General features: G+C 39.5%; 2 protein-coding genes across 5 annotated transcripts; both read left to right on the forward strand.

The window, feature by feature from the left end:
* The first annotated feature begins 2,257 nt into the window (after positions 1-2,257).
* nsmce2 (NSE2 (MMS21) homolog, SMC5-SMC6 complex SUMO ligase) lies at positions 2,258-10,356 on the forward strand. 2 transcript variants are annotated; one of them, XM_062063495.1, is made up of 7 exons: positions 2,258-2,692; positions 6,587-6,699; positions 6,849-7,002; positions 7,548-7,636; positions 8,202-8,308; positions 8,444-8,541; positions 8,836-10,356. In XM_062063495.1, the coding sequence occupies exons 1-7, from the start codon at positions 2,572-2,574 to the stop codon at positions 8,841-8,843; spliced, it is 690 nt and encodes a 229-aa protein (XP_061919479.1). In that variant the 5' UTR covers positions 2,258-2,571; the 3' UTR covers positions 8,844-10,356. The 2 variants fall into 2 exon arrangements, with proteins under 2 accessions (XP_061919479.1, XP_061919478.1); XM_062063494.1 differs by lacking the exon at positions 8,836-10,356 and having other exon boundaries at positions 2,267-2,692; positions 8,444-8,592.
* LOC133660209 (protein LRATD2-like) lies at positions 8,836-14,193 on the forward strand. 3 transcript variants are annotated; one of them, XM_062063491.1, is made up of 2 exons: positions 8,836-8,977; positions 12,832-14,193. In XM_062063491.1, exon 2 carries the CDS (start codon positions 12,924-12,926, stop codon positions 13,743-13,745), a length of 822 nt encoding a protein of 273 aa, XP_061919475.1. In that variant the 5' UTR covers positions 8,836-8,977; positions 12,832-12,923; the 3' UTR covers positions 13,746-14,193. The 3 variants fall into 3 exon arrangements, with proteins under 3 accessions (XP_061919475.1, XP_061919476.1, XP_061919477.1); XM_062063492.1 differs by lacking the exon at positions 8,836-8,977 and adding an exon at positions 10,658-10,750; XM_062063493.1 differs by lacking the exon at positions 8,836-8,977 and adding an exon at positions 12,317-12,717.
* The last annotated feature ends 9,145 nt before the right edge of the window (positions 14,194-23,338 follow it).

Raw genomic sequence — 23,338 nt, forward strand, 5'->3', positions numbered from 1 at the left:
TGGTCCATCATCACTGTCACCCTCACTGACATAAACATCTGGATGAACAATGACTTTCTCAAACTCAACTACAACAAAACAGATCTCATAATTATTGGTCCAAAATATCTCAACAATTCTGTCAAAGATTTCAACATATCCTTAAACAACCTCACTCTGTCCCGTCCATGCACATCCGGAACCTTCGTCTCATCTTGGAAAAAAACGTTTCATTTGAAGATCATGTCAAAAACACATCACTACACCAGCCTACCTCTACTTCAGGAATATTACCCATCCTCTCCTTCTGTACCGCTGAAACACTCATTCATTCATTCATCACCTCCTGACCAGATTACTGCAACAACATCCCTTATGGTTCATCTTTCAAAGTCCTCCATAAACTTCAACTCATCCAAAACTCAGCTGCATGCCTCCTCACTCTTTCTTGTCGCTATGACCACATCACCCCTGTCCGACAAGAACTTCACTGGCTTGCTATCCCGCAGTGCCTCCATTTCAAAATCCTTCTCCTGACCCATAAAGCCCTCCACAATCTGGCCCTCTCCTACCTCTCTGACCTCCTGACCCCTCACATTGCTGTTAGAAACCTCTGTTCCCCCAACAATCACCAGCTGTCTCCTCCTCACAGGACCCAACACCAAACCCGGGGGACCCGTGCCTTTTCCATCGCGGCCGGCGCCCTCTTTAACTCTCTCCCCCTTTCCATCCTCTCATGTCATAATCCCACAATGTTCAAAGGACTATTAAAAAACCCACCTTTTTAAAACTGGACAAACCATCTTATAACACAATGTTCTTTTTCTTTGGAACATCAAAAAACATTGATACAAAATACATTTAAAGGTGTTGTCTTATTTACCAAAATAAAATAAATACATAGCAAATGTGCGTCAGTGTCCGCCCTGAGATGGGTAGGTCGTGAGTTCAAACCCCGGCCGAGTCATACCAAAGACTATAAAAAATGATCTCCCTGCTTGGCACTCAGCATCAAGGGTTGGAATTGGGGGTTAAATCACCAAAATGATTCCAGAGCGCGGCCACCGCTGCTGTTCACTGCTCCCCTCACCTCCCAGGGGGTGGAACAAGGGGGTGGGTCAAACGCAGAGAACAAATTTCACCACACTTAGTGTGTGTGTGACTATCAGTGGTACTTTAACTTTAACTGTAGATTGTTTAAGGGGTTGGCATAGGTACTGCAGGGCGGGCTTGAAATTTTTGGTAGATTTTTTTAAATATTTCCCCCCACAAATGAACATTGAGTCAACACACTTTCATGTAGTTGAATTTGAATATATTCAAGATAGCTTGTGATTGGTGCTCTAGATGTCAGCTAGCGATTAACGCACTAGTTGCCAGATAGCAATTAGCAAGTTAGTTGTAACCGTGTTAGTTGCCAGTTAGCCACTAGTTGTCAGGTAGCCATTAGCGCTGTATTTGCCAGCTAACATTAAAAAGTTAAAGTACCAATGATTGTCACACACAAACTAGGTGTGGTGAGATTATCCTCTGCATTTGATCCCATCACCCTCACCCCTTGGGAGGGGAGGGGAGCAGTGAGCAGCAGCAGTGGCCGCGCCCGGGAATCATTTTTGGTGATTTAACCCCCAGTTCCAACCCTTGATGCTGAGGTAATGGGTCCCATTTTTATAGTCTTTGGTATGACTCAGCCGGGTTTGAACTCTCGACCTACCGATCTCAGGGCGGACACTCTAACCACAAGGCCGCTGAGTAGGCTTAAGGTCACTGAGCAGGCTAAAGGCCACTGAGCAGGTTACTTGTTAAATAAAACCTTCACCTTGTTTTTCATGAATATTTAGGGCTACTATGCTACTGTACTTCAATATTGATCCCTATGGGGGTATTTCCATCCATCCATTTTCTACCGCTTGTCCCTTTCGGAGTCGCGGGGGGTGCTGGAGCCTATCTCAGCTGCATTCGGGCGGAAGTCTGGGTACACCCTGGACCAGTCGCCACCTCATCACAGGGCCAACACAGATAGACAGACAACATTCACACTCACATTCACACACTAGGGCCAATTTGAAGAGCTACATTTTGGTTGTCTGCTAGTGATTACTGCAGTAGTTGCCAACTGTGGATCAGAGCACTATAGTTGCCAGCTAAGTGTTACTATTTGAATAATGTTAGTATTGCTCTATACTTTAGGGCTAGTGTAATATAAAATACTATCATAATTTCATACAAGATATATAAGTGGGAGTTCACGCTCCTTCACTCCATCATGTTAGGGGGCCTGGAAAACGTTGAAGACCCCTGCTCTAAATCAGAAATCTGGGTTGTGTTAAAGCTTTTACTTTGAAAACCAAGACACAAAGCCGGAAATCGGAACCACTATGACGTCATCACTAAAGTTTTCCACCTTTCGGCGGGTGATTTGGCAGACTTAAAAGAACGTAAACTAGTCGTAGGCATTGTAGCTTTACCAATACTACTGATACAAGTCTCAGTTCTCTAGACTTTGTATGTAGCATTAAACGTTCGAATAAGTTTACTACGCTATGCTAACGTGCTGTTAGCTTAATCGAGTGTGTTGGTGACGTCGCTAGCATGTCGCTCAGTCTGAGCGCCGTCCATGGAACACTGGTCAGCCTCAAGTCCTGTCAGGCCGATCTCTTGACTGGGATGGACATCGTCACGTCAGTGGCCATGGACCTGGCAGAGGACCAGGGTAACTAGCGCTTTGTTGCCCCCCCCCCCCCTTTGCTGTACATATCCTACCAAGTCAGTCCTACACTGTTTCAATGTCCATTTCTCTGATGATGCAATTGTTGATGACTGAAGTATTGATACCAACCAAACCTAACCTCCCCTCCATATCCCACACCCTGGATTGTAAATAATGTAAATAATTCAATGTATATACTCTGATAATTGTCTTGTGTGATGACTGTATTATGATGTTAGTATATATTTGATAGTATATATCTGTATCATGAATCAATTTAAGTGGACCCCGACTTAAACAAGTTGAAAAACGTATTCGGATGTTACCATTTAGTGGTCAATTGTACGGAATATGTACTTCAATGTGCAACCTACTAATAAACGTTTCAATCAATCAAAAAAACTCTTGACTGTTCAACACGGAAAATACTGCTAATTTATGAGTCAAACACAGTCGTACCTCAGCTTACGAGTTTGATTGGTTCTGTGACAGAGCTCTTAACTCAAAACCCTTGTATCTCAAACCAACATCTCCCATTGAAATCAATTTAAACCTGCAAAAACAGCAAAATGTTAGAATGCAACATGCCTTTCACACAGAAAAGCAAACGTTCCAATATAAATGTTGTATAACAAAGAATGCATTATATTGTAGTACTAACAATTACAGTAGTTTTATTAAATAATGTAATACAAATGTACATCCTTTACCTTGGAGCGTAGACTTCTATGGTATCTTCTTCAAGCAGCTTTCCCATTAAACACACCCATCAGCAGCTTTTCCACATTGTTATAGATAAATGTCCGCCGTTTAGATATTTTGGGCTGGCGTTAATCATTCTGCTTCAGTACGGTGCAGACATAACAGTGATAGGCTTGAATGTCTTCACCAAGTTGGTGACATGCTCCGTCATGTTTTTATTATTTCTTTTTTTTTAATTCAATGAATATCAACTTCTTCTCAGCACTGTCCTTCACACTCATTTTCTTCATTGTCATTGTTGGAAAACAAGGTTACGTCCATTTCTAGCTATTAGCTAATTACAGCGAGTAAGACCAGATGTTTTGGTCAAATCTTGGGTGGTTCACTATGGCATTTGCTATGCCAACTAATGGCGGGAATGTTTGTAACTAATATTTTTGGTTTGTAAAAGTTGGCCAAGAGACAGCTCTTGTCCCAAAACACATTCTTAACTTGAAGTACATGTTACATAAGATAAATCAACATTTCAGTCTGTAATGCAAAATGTCTTAATTTAAGTTGAATGGTTATTATTTGTCTGTAGCACCACATTAAAAGCTGACATTTTGGTTATTCGGTACAGAAGAGGGACACAATTACAAATGCTGTGATACACTCAAATTACTGACATTCACAAAAGTGAACTGAAATGGATTCTATTTGTTACACTGAAATAAAAGACTTCTTCAACCCAGTGCTAATATGTTGGTAGACAATTAGATCCAGGGCTGCAGCTATTGACTATTCTATTTTTTTAAATGTTGTTGTACTTGTGCAATGAGAATAAAGATCCATCATTATGCTTGTTTTCCGGTCCTAATTTTGCAGGATTCTTTCTGGTTAGGTGTTGTATTGATTTAGTGCCATTGTGAAATACCGTACATATCAGCTCTGTTTTAGCTAATTCTCGGCACTCTGCTCTTCCAGCCACACTATCACAGGCTACATCACCCGCAGTTCGGGCTGCATAACCAATAGGTGCACGGCTCTTATGTGCGCTCTATTCAGGCATGTGATTTTTCCGTCTATAGTCGGAAATCTGTCTTTTTTTTTTTTATCTCTGTAAAAATATAACAAAATATTTTCTGTTTTTCTTCTTTTTTTTCGACCTACAATGTGTGTTATCTTTAATCTTGATCCGTTTCTTTGCCATACCTGCCAACAACTACGAGTGTCCTGTAATGGGTACGGTTTTTGATAATCCATTCCGGTTTACGGTTGCAGTGGTAAAAGTACAGTTTTCCATTAAAAATTATTAACTTAAAAATCCAAGCTACGAAGCGAATTTCCCGGCAGCTTGGCACTACTTTTTAAACATGTAGCGATTTCTGTAGCTTAGCTATTATTAGACCCATGTAGTGGTTAGCTAAGCTACATGCTAGTGCAACTCCAAAGGCAGGGGACAACATACAGGTATATGGGAAAAATCTATGATGGTTGGTTGGTTTACTATGATGAGTCACGATTGGTTAAGATTAGGGCAAAACATTGGGATCTTTCTGTGTGGAGTTTGCATGTCCTCCTCGTGACTGCCCTCCGGCTTCCTCCCACCTCCAAAAACATGCACCTGGGGATAGGTTGATTGGCAACACTAAATTGGCCTACTGTGTGAATGTGAGTGTGAATGTTGTCTGTCTATCTGTGTTGGCCCTGCGAGGTGGCGACTTGTCCAGGGTGTACCCCGCCTTCCGCCCGTGTGCAGCTGAGATAGGCTCCAGCACCCCCCGCGACCCCGGAAGGGACAAGCAATAGAACATGGATAGATGGATTACAGACAGGCCAATCAGAGGCAAGATAGGGCGGGTCATCGAACTAGGAAGGGAAATCACAACTGACACGCACATCCCAAATGACGACAAGAGAGTCGCAGAAGAGAAGAGGGAATATTCAAGCGGGCGATTTATACATTAAAAAAACTAGTGGAAGATGGCAAAGGGAAACCCACAATGCGTCTACTTGGCCACATTTGGACGCGTCTGGATAAAACAATGCCCAAAACATTAATTTTAGTTGTTTATCATGTAAGCCCAAATCAAAACTGCTCTCGACATGGAAGACGTGGAATACACATTTAAGAACACACATGATTGTGGCAGACATGTGATGACTTTTGCTACAGTATAGCCTGTCTGAACGCTAAATTTCATTTTCATTGGTGTTGTAGAACAAGACAGTAGTTGACATTTTGTTCATTATTTCTACTGTTTATATTTTGACATTGAATAGTTGAATCATTTTGAAAAATAAACAACATGACTGCAAAATATTTGTTATTTCATGCTATAAATCACAAATGGCTATTCAGATAAAGGAAGTTAGCTAATAGAATTAACATTGTACTCTTTATGATTTTTGCATTTGGAGCAGTTAGAAGTGGAGAGGGAGTCGAAGAAACAGAAATTGGCTATAAAATTCAAGGCAGAAACAAAAAAGAAAACGCAATCTGCTCAGAAATTTGCTAGTAAGGCTCATGTCAGAGCCATCAAAGCAAAAATGCCAAAGTAATGTGTGAATAAAGCAAAGTAATATGTAAATAACTAGATGCGGCTGTGAAATGAACACTCGTAAGGTTGTAAATACTGTAGAATAGGCTAATCCATGTGGTCATGAACACAAGTTGTAATTACTGTAGTGGCTAAATAACACAGTGACTGAAACAGACACAGTGATACATTTGGATGAATGGGGTATGTATTTATGTCAACTCTGTTGATAATTTTTCAATTCTTTAAACACAAACATCTTTAAGTTGTGCTTTTGTTTGATAATTTTTGCATGTTCAATTGCTGAAAAACCAGGAGCTTCAGGGGGGCTTGCCCCTCTTGTCCCCCCACCACTGGACCTGGCTGGGGACCTGCAGCCCCCAGACCCCTGGCTTATTTTCAGTCTTTTTCATTAAGTTCAAATCACATGCCTGTCTATTGGATCAGTCTTGCGCAAACAATGTCTGCCTATTCTACTCATTAAACAAATCGAAGCAACAAAATACACATCAAAGCTTTTTTCTGATCTAATTAATCGATGAATCACAGCAGCCCTAATTAAATCTGCTGTAACATTATTAATAACATTATTAGCAGCTTTTATAACAAATGTGCTTTGACCTTTGCTTTAAATAACGTGACGATTGTGTGCATTGCTGTGTTGTATGCACAGATGAAGGGAGGAACCCCGGCATTGACGAGATGAAGGAGCTCCTGTTGGAATGTGCCAAGCTGGATCGAGAGATTGACTGCTTTGTTGACATTGTGCAACAATCCACAGCGGATGTGAGCCACCTGGACAGATGAGACACATGATTACATTAGAGAAGTGGTTTCATTGAAGAGATGTACTTGAAAGTTCTCAATCAGTGTGAAACAATGACATGGACTCTTGTTTACTAAAAAGCCTTCTGTCTTTAAAAAAAAAAATCTAGATTACTGCACAGCAACCAGAAACTATGTTTGGTCTCTCCTCCAAAGTGAAGGAACGCTTTAGTGAGAGAAAAGCCAGGCTGTCTGAGAGAGATCTGCAGAATCACAGAAAAGTGGTGGCTTTTAAGGATAGCATCAATAGCTGTTTCGACCAAGGTACAAACATGCTTGTTAAAATTAAGACATAATGGTTGAAAGTGTTCAGGGTAATGAGTGTAATTAACAACCATCTTGTTTCCTTTTGATATAAATATGTATACCCTACAAATTTGTTTTTTTTGGTAATGGTCCCTGTTACACCCCTTTTTAAAAGGCATTTACTCTGTTTTAGAGACAGTGAGGGAGCAAAATAACACCCTTCTATTACCCTGTCAATGTTTTCTACTTGGTCATTATTTCTAGCCATGTTGGTTGAATCTGTGCAATGCTTTTCTCGCCTTCTAGTATTCTGGGAACAGGTTGGTTTTTGAGACATGTATTGTGAGTTTTTATTTGTTTTCTCTATGATCCTGCACAAAATGTCACTAAATCACAAAAGTCTGGGTCAGTTGATATTTTTGGTGACATTTAATGTTTAGAACTCACAACTTTTTACCTACTGAAAGAGGGACACTGGTCCAAAGTCATGTCCGTCTCCTGTTTTCTTTGGCAAAAGTATGAAAGTTACTTAATCAGTTATCTGTGTGTTATGTTTTTTGTAGACAGCCAAGAACCAAAAAACATGGAGGAGCTTGATGAGGATATTGCTGTAACACAGACCCAAGCAAACTTTACCTGCCCTCTCACTCAGGTACACACCTCCAGCTGCTTGCTGCACTTTATTTTGGTATCAACAAGCTGCTAAAAAAAACATTTGTTTTTTTTCCACGTGCATTAAACTTCTGACAGGAAGAGTAGGCTTTGTCCATGTATTCTTTGGCAAAGATCACTTCTTTTTTATATCTTGTTTTAACTAAAGATATTCTGTTAGTTTGAACATCAAATATCTTGTTTTTGTAGTGCATTCAATTAAATATGAGTTGAAAAGGACTTGCAAATCATTGTATTCCGTTTATATTTACATCTAACACAATTTCCCAACTCATATGGAAACAGGGTTTGTAAAAGAAATCGTATTCCATTGTGCAAGTGTCTACTTATGATGAAATGAAATGAATGAAATTTACACCAGTCTGGGTGGCACTGTGAACAAGGTGGGTGAAGTGTCTTGCCCAAGGACACAACGGCAGAGACTAGGATGACAGAAGCTGGAAATTGAACCAGAAATCCTCTAGTTTCTGGACGGCCGCTCTACCAGCCGAGCTACTCGGTTATTGGGAAGTGATTAATATGATATGTATTTATTTGCGCTGCAGGAGCACATGATCAACCCTGTGAAGAATAAGATTTGCAACCACCACTATGAAGAAACTGCCATCAGGAGCCTCATTGAAACAAGAAAAAAAAATAAGAAGAGATGTTTGTAAGACACATTCCCCAAAATAAAAAAAAAACTAAAAAAAAGTTAATTTTGCATCGTGTATTATGGTATTGCATATGCACATGTTAGCTACTAGCTGCTTCTGTGACTCTGACCACTCCTCTCTGTGCCCCTCAGCTGCCCTGTGGTGGGCTGTGGAAACATGGAGGTGACTCTGTCAGACCTGGTACCTGACCACACCCTGAAGAGACAGATCCAGAAGGAGCAGAGGCAGGGTGACCGCACATAGGACTCAGCACTTTCATCCAAAACACTCATCTTAAAACAGCAAGCCTTGATCTCTTGTTATCGTTCAGAAAATGCACCCACGTTGAGCAACATTTGTTTGTGTTGGGTTGTAATATTGCTTTTTTCCCTTTTGATTTGTCTGTAAGAAAATGTTTTGTATTTCACCACAACTATTTGGTGTTCTTCACTCTTTCTGAATTATAATTAAAACTATTGTTTTTAGGATATTTTTGATATTTGAAAATAGACGTTAAACCTGCAAATGTTTTTAATGCTGTCAGGTAACTGACTGCACCACTAGAGGGCGACATCTGCATGATGACAGCAATGGCGTAGTGGCACATTTCTTTTGATTCTTGAAGAGTGGCAGAAGAAGACAGAAATGAGGCTAATAGGACACTTGTGAACATTGACAGCAGAGTGGTGAGTGGCTATGAAAGAAAAGGCCCAACATATTTCTGATGGATTTGTTCTATTTAATTGTAGGAAGGCTGGTATAAGAATGTGATTATTTGCCATATTTAAAAAACAATGTTACATTGTGCACACACATGCATTATACAGTATGTGGTCAGATTCCTCCCAGCCTCATTAGGGTCTATGTGCCAAAGAGTAACAAACAAAGGCTATGTTGAGATACAACTTAGGCGAAGCTAATCTTTTAATATTCTTACATGAGGCATTTTAAGGGTCTTTTCTTGTGCTTTGCACAGCACTAGGAGTATTTCACTTAAGATTTGATGTTGCTGATTCATTCATTTCTCTGAACTTTATCTGAATGTAATCGTATTTGTACAGACAGGATGTTCTCGCGCTGTACAGACCAAAATATTTTATTTTCTCGCAGAATCTTAGTCTGACCAAGACATGTTAGGAAACTATCCTAACTGACATTTTTCATCAATCCATTTTCTACTGCATCAAACAGGCTAAATCCAATGTAGGTCAGGATACACAGGATAAAAGCTATCTTTTTTTTTTTTTAAGTTCCTCTTTTAACCTTTTGATGTTGCTATACACTTTTTTTTAAATAACATTTAAATTGTCTGCTGTTTCTCTTCTCCCCTCTGTAACACTTTGAGATTCTAGACATAAAAAGTGTGTTATAGATAAAATGTTTGAGCAAAAACAAATCCCACTTTTCTGCTTTGTGTTACAGTTGATAAAGGAACGCATTATGGGACATATTGTAATACTCAATATTTGTATACAAATTTACCTCCCATCATTGGATTTTGATAGATTTAGGAGCATTATGACATAACTTTTTCCTCCAAGTACAACCATAATGACCAACATTAAAGCACAGTAGCGTGGTAGGTGTAAATATTCATCATAAAGTTAAAGTTAAGTTAAAGTACCAATGATTGTCACACACACACTAGGTGTGGTGAAATTTGTCCTCTGCATTTGACCCATCCCCTTGGTGAGCAGTGGGCAGCAGCGGCGCCGCGCCCGGGAATCATTTTGGTGAAACAAGGCAGACGTTTTATTAAACAGATTTAATATTTTGGCCACTGTAACATTACACGCCGTTGAACAGTAACACTGTGTTTAAACATTAAATGAAGTGATTCTTTGGTGTGTCTATCTGTGTTGGCCCTGCGATGAGGTGGCGACTTGTCCAGGGTGTACCCTGCTTTCCGCCCGAATGCAGTTGAGATAGGCCCCAGCACCCACCGTGACCCCAAAAGGGACAAACGGTAGAAAATGTATGGATTCTTTGGCGTACCACTAGTAGTACACGTACAACAGCTTTTCTGTCCATTATTGTCTTGCAACGAAACTTCTGCATGTCTTTAGCACCCATTCTCTGTTCATAAAATCCTTTAAAAAATGGCTACTAAGCGTTGTTTAATGTGTTGGGTGTAGCAACGATATGAAAATAAAATTTTTGATATACACCACTTTTAGTGTGAACACATTCCCACCATCCATTTTCTACCGCCTGTCCCTCTAGGTGTTGCGGGGTGGTGCTGGAGCCTATCCCAGTGGGGTACACCCTTGACAAGTCGCCACCTCATGGCAGGGCCAACACAGACAACATTCACACACTAGGGCCAATTTCGTGTTGCCAATCAACCTATCCTCAGGTGCATGTCTTTGTATGTGGGAGGAAGCCGGAGTACCTGGAGGGAACCCACACAGTCACGGGCAGAACCCTGCCTTGTGGTTAGAGTGTCCGCCCTGAGATCGGTAGGTTGTGAGTTCAAACCCCGATTGAGTCATACCAAAGACTATAAAAATGGGACCCATTACCTCCCTGCTTGGCACTCAGCATCAAGGGTTGGAATGGGGGGTTAAATCACCAAATGATTCACAGGCGCGACCACCGCTGCTGCTCACTGCTCCCCTCACCTCCCAGGGGGTGAACATGGGGATGGGTCAAATGCAGAGGATCATTTCACTGCAACTAGTGTGTGTGTGACTATCATTGGTACTTTAACTTTTGACATGCAAACTCCACACAGAAAGATTGAACCTATAGGACCTTCGTATTGTGAGGCACACGCACTAACCCCTGTTCCACCGTGCTGCCCCATTCCCACAAGTTTAATCACAGAGAGCATGATGGTCTTTATAAAAGTCCCTTTTGTTGAATTGTTGTATCTAACCCAGGGGTAGGGAACCTATGGCTCTAGAGCAGGGGTGTCCAAACTTTTTCCACTGAGGGACGCACACGGAAAAATGTAAGCATGCGGGGGCCATTTTGATATTTATCATTTTGAAACCATAACAAAATATATGGATTTTTTTTTTTAACCTTTAGGGCTCCCGGGGACCATGAAGGGTCTCAGTCATTAAAACGTTAAAAATAAGTCAAATTATTATTATTTTTTATTTAACGCTTACAGTAAATCTCTATATCAACTTCAGGTTGATAAAAAGTAAATAAAAAAAATAAATAAAGAATAGCAAAACTGGAAATATGCAGTATTTAGTCATTAGAGCTCTACAAGATCAATAATGCAGGACACCATTGATTTTAATTATTTAATATGAGTGAAAATATTAATAAAATCCCACTAAATATGTTTGGGATCCAAAAGGTCCCCCACTCATAAAGTGATACATTTTTATTAGATTTTTTTTACGTTTTACCTTTGAACTATTATTTGTTTTTATGCTCTTTTTTCAAAGAAATCTTTGATGTTTTTATATGGCAACCACACAATATATGCAATATTTTTTCCACATAAAACATTTTAAAGTGACTTTTTTGAAGTAATTGGAGCCATGAATAGGTCAATAATTCATTATAACATAGATTTTTTGTCTTTTTTTTTTAGCAATGGTAAAAATAAAGAAAGACAAAAGAAAAAAAACTGCCTGCATGGCAGCTTTTTCTCGTTAGATTTCACCTCATTCCACTTTTTAAAATGTTTTTTTAAATTTTTGCAATATTATCAATTTTGCAATTTTTGCAGAATGTGTGGCGGGCCGGTAAACAATTAGCTGCGGGCCGCAAATGGCCCCCGGGCCGCACTTTGGACACCCCTGCTCTAGAGCCAGATGTGGCTCTTTTGATGACTGCATCTGGCTCTCTGATAAATCTTAGATTACATTTCTTAACACGATAAGTAATGAATACATCCGCTGGTAATCACAGTGTTAAAAATAATGACTAAAAAGCCATCAGCAAAACCATGCAGCACCAGAAGTCGCATTAATGGTATGTAAGTATTTAATTTATAATTGGTTAACTTCAGAATAACAATGTTATTAAAAATAATAAGAGACTTATTATACTGTAAAAATGTTGGTCTTACTTAAAAAATGCACGCATTTAGTTTTATTCAGTGTTAAAACAGTATTATATGGCTCTCATGGAAATACATTTTAAAATATTTGGCTTTCATGGCTTTCTCAGCAAAAAATGTTCCCGACCCCTGATCTAACCAGACAATTTCATGGTAGCCAGTCATGCAAATGGGGCAACAACCAAAAAAAAGGGTGCACTGTGCCTTTAAAAGATGACACCTCCCAGTAGTGGCTCAGTGCAGGCTGAGTTTGCTTTAAACCAACAGTGTGGCTGCTAAGCACACACACTGTTGTGTAGTGCAGTGCAAACACTACACAACACAAACAGGAAGAGAGCGGAGCACACACACACACACGCAAAAGTACCAATATTTTGTATTGACTTATTGTTTTTGGAGCAGGTGAGTCAGTAGTGACGTCACTCAGACAAGTTCGCTTTATTGCTGATGTTTACCGCAAACTGAGCCAACAGGTGTGTCGAGTCTCACCTGTTGCAACTGTGTGTCCTCCTATAGGAACATGGACCATCGGCACCACTTTGCACCTAGTTGACCGCTTCCCGGCGTGGTGGAGAGAGCAGGTGGATCCTGCTCGCCGTCTCACCTTTATGGGGAACCAGGTGGAGAAACTAACGCACTTGAATTACGTGGAAGTGCCGACGTCGGATCCCAACGGCTTCGACCCGGAGGAAGAGGGACCGCGCATCGGCGTCTCCTACATTTTCTCCAATGACGCGGACGACGACGACGACGAGCATTCGGACGCTTTCCCACCCGAGCACCAGCAGGCGAAGCACGACGAGAAGCCGTTCGAGCTCCAGGACGAGCTGGGGTGCTCGGTGCTCTTCCGAGAGGAGAGCGTGTTTGACAGGAGCGGCGGCGCCGCCACGCACACCGCGGAGAGTCTGTTGAACAAGTGCAAGCCGGGGGATGTGCTGGAGTTCGTGGCCACCGGGCAGTACCCACACTGGGCCGTGTACGTGGGGGACTTCCAGGTGGTCCACCTGCATCGCGCCGAGATCAAAAACAGCTTCCTCACCGACGTGAGTCAGGGCAAGAAGGGCCGCGTCGTCAACAGCCTGTACCGCTACCGCGCGCTCACGCCGGAGTTGATCGTGCGCAACGCCGTGGACCACGTGGGCTCCCGGGACCGGGAACTGTACTGGAGGAACTCCGAGTGCTTCGCCGCCTGGTGCCGCTTTGGGAGGCGCGAGTTTAAGATCGGCGGAGAGATCCGGATCGGAAAGCAGCCATACAAGTTGAGATTACACTTTTCCCAGGAGGAGGAGCACGTGTTGGAGTTCCAGAGCCTGGAGGACGTGATCATGGAGCGCAGGAGGAACGAGCAGATAGGGAAGGATGCTGTGATGCAGGAACTGGCCAATCACCTGAACGCAACACAGGACTTGAAACAGTCTTATGGCACCTGATGCCCGTCATCGTGCTCTGTGACACTACTTTCTAACAGCAATATACACTCATGTTATTTTCCTACCAATTAGCAGCTTTAATGAGTTTAAACATCTGCTTCGCCGGTGTTGTACCGAAATCTGTTACCCATCGGAATTTGTAACTCCAGGGGGCGATGTTCCCATAGCGTTTGTTTGATGGTTAAACGGCAAGCCCAAGGAGGAGGAGAAGAAGAACGCTTGCGTAAATGGCGTAAACTATCCTTAATGCTGAAACGTCAATTGTCAGAATTTCAGTATTAATACATTACACATATTCTGGAAATCAATGACTTACTTTCATTATAGTATGAGTCCATTGTATCGCGTAAACTATCCTTAATGCTGAAACGTCAGTTGTCAGAATTTCAATCCGGAAAATGTATGTGTGTGAGTGAGAATCAACAGCTGATACAATGGACTCATACTATAATGAAAGTAAGTCATTGATTTCCAGAATATGTGTAATTTATTAATGCTAAAATTCTGACAACTGACGTTTCAGCATTAAGGATAGTTTACGCCATTTACGCAAGCGTTCTTCTCCTCCTCCTCTTTGGGCTTGCCGTTTAACCATCAAACAAACGCTATGGGAACATCGCCCCCTGGAGTTACAAATTCCGATGGGTAACAGATTTCGGTACAACACTTGTTGTACGGCAGCAGGGTGGCACAGGGGTTAGTGCGTGTGCCTCACAATATGAAGGTCCTGAGTCCTGAGGATCTTTCTGTGTGGAGTTTGCATGTTCTCCCCGTGACTGTGGGGGTTCCCTCCGTGTACTCCGGCTTCCTCCCACCTCCAAAGACATGCACCTGGGGATAGGTTGATTGTCAACACTAAATTGGCCCTAGAGTGTGAATGTTGTCTGCGATGAGGTGGCGACTAAGCTTATCCAGGGTGTACCCCGCCTACCGCCCGACTGCAGCCGAGATGGGCTCCAGCGACCCCGAAAGGGACAAGCGGTAGAAAATGGATGGATCTGCTTAGCTTCATGTCTAATGTCTAACATACACAGGAATAAAAGCGCCTGAAAGGAGATAAAAGCCAAAATGTAAAATACCCCTGCGTAAGGTGTATTGTTTGCCAATGTCTGAATATATAAATGCCGTCGACTAGGGCTGTCAACCCTAATAAATAACTCATGTGATTAATTACAAAAAATGATCGCATCAATTATGAACATATACCGAGATTAATCATGCAATTTATTTTGACCAGACAAGCTCTTTGACCTTAGGTTGATAGGCAACACTAAATCGTCCCTAGTTTGTAAATGTTGGCCCTGTGACTTGTCCAGAGTGTACCCCTGCCTTCTGCCCAAATGCAGCTGAGATAGGCTCCAGCACCCCCCGCGACCTCGAACGGGACAAGCGTTAGAAAATGGACGGATGGAAGCTCTTTTACCTTCACTGCTACACGGGCAGTGTTAAGATCGATGCATACAAACATGAGTAAGGACACTCCGACTGTTGTGCTCACTGGCAAATTTCACTCCAAAATACAGCCTAACTCAGGGGTGTCAAACTCATTTTAGAATCGGGGGCCACATTGAGAAAAATCTACTCCCAAGTGGGCCAGACTGGTAAAATCACGGCACAATAACTTAAAAGTAAAGAAAAGTTCAGATTGTTTTCTTTAAAAAAAAATAGAACAAGCACATTCTGAAATTGTACAAATCATAATGTTGTTGTTTTTTTTTTTTTACATTTCCATGTTGTGGCTAATAATGTTCTATCTTTATTTGTCGTTATTTATATTTTCTGAATACAATTTATGATAATGTTCATCAGTCAACTAATTGGTGTTAATTTTCAATCTATCAAGTTAAAAAAGTTGTATCAAAATCAAATTACAGTATATTATTTATGTAGTTTGATCATTTTCCTCGACTGATGTACTAACATCATGTGGTTTATTTTGTACAATTGTAGCATCATCTACAAAGATACAAAGAATTGCTATTGCTACATCCAGTGCTCACATTTAGAACAGCAGTTTTTATTTATTCAAAAATTTCCGGTTAATTTTTATACTTAGCAAACTCTTCCCACGGGCCGGATAAAACCTGTTCGCTGGCCTGATCCGGCCCTCGGGCCGTACGTTTGACACCCCTGGTCTAACTGGATTTTAGATGAAACTTACCAAGTTTTGTGCAAATACATGACATGCATTCAGTAAAACGTGTAAAAACGCTTCTGGATGACATTCTCAGAACAAAGTTGCATTTGTCTTTAAATATTGGGGTAATCACCCGTGATTAATCCAAATTCCAAAATGTTATTACTCAAATAAAAATAAAAAAATCATTTGACAGCCCCAAAAACATTTCAAAAGTCTGTTTAGCTATATAATTTATTGTCAACTGTAATTACATTTTCTTAGTTGAACGGAAAACATTAAGTTGACATAAAGTCTCATTTTCATTTCAACCCTTTCAAAGATCTGACTGAATTCATTTGATATACTTGCTTTTTGTTAATAGTCTGTACCAAAAGGTCCTAAAACCGAATTATACGAAAACTGAAGACATTTATTCGCCCCAAAACCATTTCAATCATATTCAGTACAGGCCAAAAGTTTGGACAGACCTTCTCCTCATTCAATGCATTTTCTTTATTTTCATGACTATTTACATTGTAGATTGTCACTGAAGGCATCAAAACTATGAATGAACACATGTGGAGTTATGTACTTAACAAAAAAAAGGTGAAATAACTGAAAACATGTTTTATATTCTAGTTTCTTCAAAATAGCCACCCTTTGCTCTGATTACTGTTTTTCAAACTCTTGGCATTCTCTCTAACTCCACATGTGTTCATTCATAGTTTTGATGCCTTCAGTGACAATCTACAATGTAAATAGTCATGAAAATAAAGAAAAAGCATTGAAATGAGGTGTGTCCAAACCTTTGGTCTGTACTGTATATATATAAAATAAAAATATAACACAAGCCACATTTTTAGAGAGTATAATTCCAGTTTACATCTAGAATGCCAATGATGATTGAAATATATAAATGAAAATTGAACATTTGTTTGCAAAGACGACAATGAGACAATTAGAGGGAGGACGGGAAGTCACTTTGCTATACAAGTTCTTCAATGAGCACAATCGTGTTTCTCACCTTCTTTATCAAAGTGCTGTGACTTGCAACTTTTTTTTTTGGCCCCACGGTGGCTTATTTTGCATTTACAGTTCATTTTTAAAGCACCAAGTCGCCAATGTGTGGGAGTCTTTGTTGAGCACTGGGGCAAACAGCAGTTTGTCACGCTCTATATGATTGGCTTTAACATAAGGGTCAACATTTAGTGTCAAATTTGATTCAAAAACCAAATCTAAAGGACAAATGTGGCTTACACACGCCATCATAACCTAGCCTTGTACTTTGCAGCCATAACTGCACTTTTATGAAGTCATCTGTTTAATTTTTGAGGACAAAATATTAGTAAGAAAATATGGAAATAAATAAATACATATATATTTGACTGATGTTTGTTTTATTTTTAGTACAAGCTAAATTATTTAGTCTTTTTTGGGGGGATTTTATTAACTTGCGCAGGACATTTTTGTCCCACCTGTACTGAAGGAAGATAAGTCATTTCTTTGAGTTGCCACAGGCATGAAATGTTCTTCGCCCTTATTTGGCTTTCTTCCCTTCCCTTAGAACTGCAGAGTTCATTCAGTTAAGTCATACACGCAGCTTTTATTTGACAATAGTCCTAAACAAGCAAAAAAACCTGTCACTTAGTCATCGTTGTTTTAAAACAATGGAAATTATGGATTGTAACTGAGCTTCCGGCAGGGAATGGCCACAAAAAATGAGATCTACCTGGAAATGTTATGGTCTTAATGCAAAAACAACACCGTATTTCCTCTCTCCTTGCATGTTTCATGCCTGTTGTGTTTTTTGTGCAGGTCATGTCCCAAAAGAGCTAAAAAAAATAGGATCATGCATGAGAGCTGCTAACTAGCGGAAGAGCTGCTGGACACATTAGCATTTATTCAATTCTCTATGGTCTGTCACTGTGCTCAAATAGGAACCGTGCGTGATGCATATTTATGATAATATTTTGGTAACGGCAACAGAATGGGGACTGCATGGGGGGAAGCACACCCTATTTAAACCGCTGTCTAAGGAATGGATGCAATTAAGAATATGAAGTGACCTTTTTCTCTAGTGTTTGCAGCACAATCACATGTCGCACACGTGAACAGTGGAGAGTAATAGAAAGTTGAGAACAAGAACATGAAAATATTAACTCTGCATTAATGTTTCACTTTCATAGGGGGAAGAGGGTTGTTAGGGAAACAGAAGACTTAAAGGCCTACTGAAACCCACTACTACCGACCACGCAGTCTGATAGTTTATATATCAATGATGAAATCTTAACATTATAACACATGCCAATACGGCCGGGTTAACTTATAAAGTGACATTTTAAATTTGCCGCTAAACTTCCGGTTCGAAACGCCTCTGAGGATGACGTATGCGCGTGACGTAGCCCGACGAACACGGGTATGCCTTCCACATTGAAGCCGATACGAAAACGCTCTGTTTTCATTTCATAATTCCACAGTATTCTGGACATCTGTGTTCGTGAATCTGTTTCAATCATGTTCATTGCATTATGGAGAAGGAAGCCAAGCAAGCAAAGAAGAAAGTTGTCGGTGCGAAATGGACGTATTTTTCGAACGTAGTCAGCCACAACAGTACACAGCCGGCGCTTCTTTGTTTACATTCCCGAAAGATGCAGTCAAGATGGAAGAACTCGGATAACAGAGACTCTAACCAGGAGGACTTTTGATTTGGATACACAGACGCCTGTAGAGAACTGGGACAACACAGACTCTTACCAGGATTACTTTGATTTGGATGACAAAGACGCAGACGTGCTACTGTGAGTATGCAGCTTTGGCTTTTTTTTGCGTATGTACGTAACTTTTTTAAAATATATAAGCTTTATGAACCTTGGGTTAGGTGAACGGTCTTTTGGGCTGAGTGATTGTGTGTGTTGATCATGTGTTTGAATTGTATTGGCGTGTTCTATGGAGCTAGGAGCTAGCAGAGGAGCTAGGAGCTAGCATAACACGTACCGTACCGTAAGTGCGCGTCACGTACGTAACTTTTTAAAAATATATAAGCTTTATGAACCTTGGGTTAGGTGAACGGTCTTTTGGGCTGAGTGATTGTGTGTGTTGATCGGGTGTTTGAATTGTATTGGCGTGTTCTATGGAGCTAGGAGCTAGCAGAGGAGCTAGGAGCTAGCATAACAAACACGCAGGTGTTATTATGCAGGATTAATTTGTGGCATATTAAATATAAGCCTGGTTGTGTTGTGGCTAATAGAGTATATATATGTCTTGTGTTTATTTACTGTTGTAGTCATTCCCAGCTGAATATCAGGTACCGTGAGTATGCAGCCTTGGCTGCTAAACATTCGATAACTTGACCGTATGTGCGCGTCACGTACGTAACTTTTTAAAAATATATAAGCTTTATGAACCTTGGGTTAGGTAAACGGTCTTTTGGGCTGAGTGATTGTGTGTGTTGATCAGGTGTTTGAATTGTATTGGCGTGTTCTATGGAGCTAGGAGCTAGCAGAGGAGCTAGGAGCTAGCATAACAAACACGCAGGTGTTTTTATGCAGGATTAATTTGTGGCATATTAAATATAAGCCTGGTTGTGTTGTGGCTAATAGAGTATATATATGTCTTGTGTTTATTTACTGTTGTAGTCATTCCCAGCTGAATATCAGGTCACCCCCGGCTCTCACAGCATCTTCCCTATCTGAATAGCTTCAACTCCCCACTTGTCCTTCACTTGCACTTTACTCATCCACAAATCTTTCATCCTCGCTCAAATTAATGGGGAAATTGTCGCTTTCTCGGTCCGAATCTCTCTCACTTCATGCGGCCATCATTGTAAACAATAGGGAACTTTGCGTATATGTTCAACTGACTACGTCACGCTACTTCCGGTAGGTGCAAGCCTTTTTTTTATCAGATACCAAAAGTTGCAATCTTTATCGTCGTTGTTCTATACTAAATCCTTTCAGCAAAAATATGGCAATATCGCGAAATGATCAAGTATGACACATAGAATAGATCTGCTATCCCCGTTTAAATAAAAAAAATTCATTTCAGTAGGCCTTTAAGACAGGGCCGGCCCGTGGCATAGGCCGTATAGGCAAATGCTGAGGGCGCCGTCCATCAGGGGGCGCCACGCCAGTGCCACAAATGTTGGAGAAAAAAAAAAAAAGATAAAAAAAGTTGGTACTATTATTTCTAAATACAAAAAATAATCCCACGTTAATTAAAATGCAAAGTAAAGCCTATTTAATAGAAATATTATTTGTTACAACATTACGCCCCCCCCCTCCCTTCCTGTATCATGACTCTTTTTGGACGTCACCTCATCAAAAAAACAACACAAGATGTCAAAACGGCCAAAACTCAGGTGCCCAGGGAAGAAAAAAGAGAAAAGAAGAGGAGGAGAAACGAGAAAAAGACAGAGGTAGCAGGTAGGTAACATTAGCCTACATGAAATTATTTGTCGGTTACAGAATGTAAGAGTAAACTGGCTTTTTAGCATTAAGCTAATGTTACATGATTCGGCAATTGCTAATCAATAAATAGCTAGTTCTGTTTTAACGTCGGGTTAACATTGTGGAGGGGGCTAAATTGTTATGGAAAATAATAATGTAACGTTAGGTATTTACAGTACTCCCACCTTACATTCCTCAGAGACATTTGTATTAGATCTTTTAAGCAGGTGTTTTTTGTTTACATTGTTATTGCCTTCTGGTTAGCTAATGTTTGCCCTGCAGGTAATAGTCACTTTTCCACCCCTTTATATATTAGGTATAGTTGTAAGTCTAGTTGTTAAAGTGCACATCATTAATGTTAATTAAGCAATATTACATGAGAGGGAATGCTGTTTTTTAATTTGAGCACTGCTGTGATTCGGTTAAAGATAATCATAACATTCTCGTATAATATTTTATACTGTTATTTTGCATTCTGCTATTCAGCATTTCACTGTAATGATGACAATAAATTGATTGTTAGATATTCATTTTTTATTTTTTGTATTCATTTATTTATTCATATTTTTTTTTATCTTGTTAACTATTCTGATTGTTAATTTGCTTTCTTTAAGTAAAAAAAAAGGTCAAGGACAAAGCTATTCGGTTTTTTGTGAGTATATACACTTCACTGCCGATGTGGGCGGGGGGTTTGCCACCTAAAATCTTACCTAGGGCGCCAGATTGGTTAGGGCCGGGCCTGATTTAAGACGAGAAGAGGAATTATATATGCCAGGGGTGTCAAACCAATTTTAGATCGGGGGCCACATGGAGAAAAATCTACTCCTAAGTGGGCCAGACTGGTATAATCACGGCACGATAACTTAAAAATAAAGACAACTTCAAATTGTTTTCTTTGTTTAAAAATAGAACAAGCACATTCTGAAAATGTACAAATTATAATGTTGTTGGTTTTGTTTTACACTTGCATGTTGCGGTTAATAGTATTCTATCTTTATTTGTTGTTATTTACACTTTCTGAAAAAATTATGTTTATCAGTCAACTCATTGGTGTTAATTTTCAATCTATCAAGATAAAACATAATATCAAAATCAAATTACAGGATGTTATTTATGTAGTTGGCTCATTTTCCTCGACTGGTGCACTAACGTGGTATATATATTTTTTACATATGTAGCATCATCTACAAAGATACAAATAATTGCTACTGTGACATCTAGTGGACACATTTAGAACATCGGTTTCTTCCATTCAAAGATTTTGGCTCATTTTTATACTTAGCAAACTCATCCCGGGGGCCTGATAATACCTGTTTGCGGGCAAAGGCCGTACGTTTGACACCCCTGATATATGCAGTCAAAGCTATGGTGGGTTGCTAACTTCTTTTTACACCTAAGTGACAACAAAGACGACGTGGTTCAACTTTGTCTTCTGTCGCTGAAATAGTTTGAAAAAAACTAACTAATTTAGAATTTAACAGAGGTTACTTTGCTATGTGACTTGCCGCTTTGTGTATGTCCCGCCTCCCTGCGCTGTCATTGGCCGGCGAGACAGCCACCCTTGTTGCTTCAATGCCATGAAAAAGGTGTCAGTCATGATCGCGTCACCACTGACCGGACACAATATCACGACATGACGTCCCGTAAAGCCTGGTAACTAGGGGTGTGGGAAAACATCGATTTAAATTCGAATCGCGATTCTCACGTTGTGCGATTCAGAATCGATTCTCATTTTTAAAAAAATCATTTTTTAATTTTTAATTTATTTTTTCATTTATTATTATTATTTTTTTAAATTAATCAATCCAACAAAACAATACACAGCAATACCATAACAATGCAATCCAATTCCAAAACCAAACCCGACCCAGCAACACTTAGAACTGCAATAAACTATTATTATCATTATTACTATATATATATATATATATATATATATATATATATATATATATATATATATATATATATATATATATATATATAAGGGAATGGTTTGAATTAGAGGAAAAATGTGGGTGGAGAAGACGGCCAAAAAAGGGGCGTAAAAATCAGAATACTATACAGCAGGGGTCCTCAAAGTTTTTGACGCGGGGGCCGCATTGGGTTAAAAAAATTTGAACGGTATATATATATATATATATATATATATATATATATATATATATATATATATATATATATATACATATTTATATATAAATGTATATATATATATATATATATATATATATATATATATATATATATATATATATATATATATATATATATATATACATATATATATATATATATATATATATATATATGTATATACATATATGTATATACATATTTATATATATATATGTGAATGAATCAATAAAGTACCATCTATCTATCTATCTATCTATCTATCTATCTATCTATCTATCTATCTATCTATCTATCTATCTATCTATCTATCTATCTATCTATCTATCTATCTATACTGTATATATATATATATATATATATATATATAGAGCCCGGCCCCCGTTAAATTTTTTTGAACACAATGCGGCCCCTGCGTTAAAATCTTTAGGGACCCCTGCTGTATAGTATTCTGATTATTACGCCCCTTTTTTGGCCGCCTTCTCCACCTACATTTTTCCTCTAATTCAAACCATTCCAATTTCAAAATGTACTGCTCAATTTTTTGTTTTCCCCAAATTCCCGCATTTACAGGAATTCCACATCTTCCAGATTTTTTCCCCCATTCGTGGACGTTTAGACAATTTTTCAAAAACCCACATTCTGTACATTTCTCAACCAATTCAAACCATTTCACTCATCCTGGACATTAAAACGCACTTTTGAGGTTCCCAAAATGTCAGCACTTTTCCTCTGGCAAATTAATCTGCAAACTTTCAAGCTTTCAAATTTTCTAGATTTCTCTACCAATTCCAAGGTCAAATTTTTTGCTAGTTGTTAGTAAATTTTTAGCATGGTAACTTTTTTTTTAGCAATATTTTTAGGTATATGCCTCAGAGTCAAATATTTTGTTA

Source organism: Entelurus aequoreus, linkage group LG11 (assembly GCF_033978785.1).
Source record: "Entelurus aequoreus isolate RoL-2023_Sb linkage group LG11, RoL_Eaeq_v1.1, whole genome shotgun sequence".
Classification (NCBI taxonomy): domain Eukaryota; kingdom Metazoa; phylum Chordata; class Actinopteri; order Syngnathiformes; family Syngnathidae; genus Entelurus; species Entelurus aequoreus.

Excerpts from the sequence above, each read along its gene's own strand:
- nsmce2 (XM_062063494.1), top strand. The coding sequence starts at position 2,572 with ATGTCGCTCAGTCTGAGCGCCGTCCATGGAACACTGGTCAGCCTCAAG. Across the intron at positions 7,003-7,547 it reads CAATAGCTGTTTCGACCAAG|ACAGCCAAGAACCAAAAAAC; the intron begins GTACAAACATGC and ends TGTTTTTTGTAG. Across the intron at positions 7,637-8,201 it reads TTACCTGCCCTCTCACTCAG|GAGCACATGATCAACCCTGT; the intron begins GTACACACCTCC and ends TTTGCGCTGCAG.
- LOC133660209 (XM_062063491.1), top strand. The coding sequence starts at position 12,924 with ATGGGGAACCAGGTGGAGAAACTAACGCACTTGAATTACGTGGAAGTG.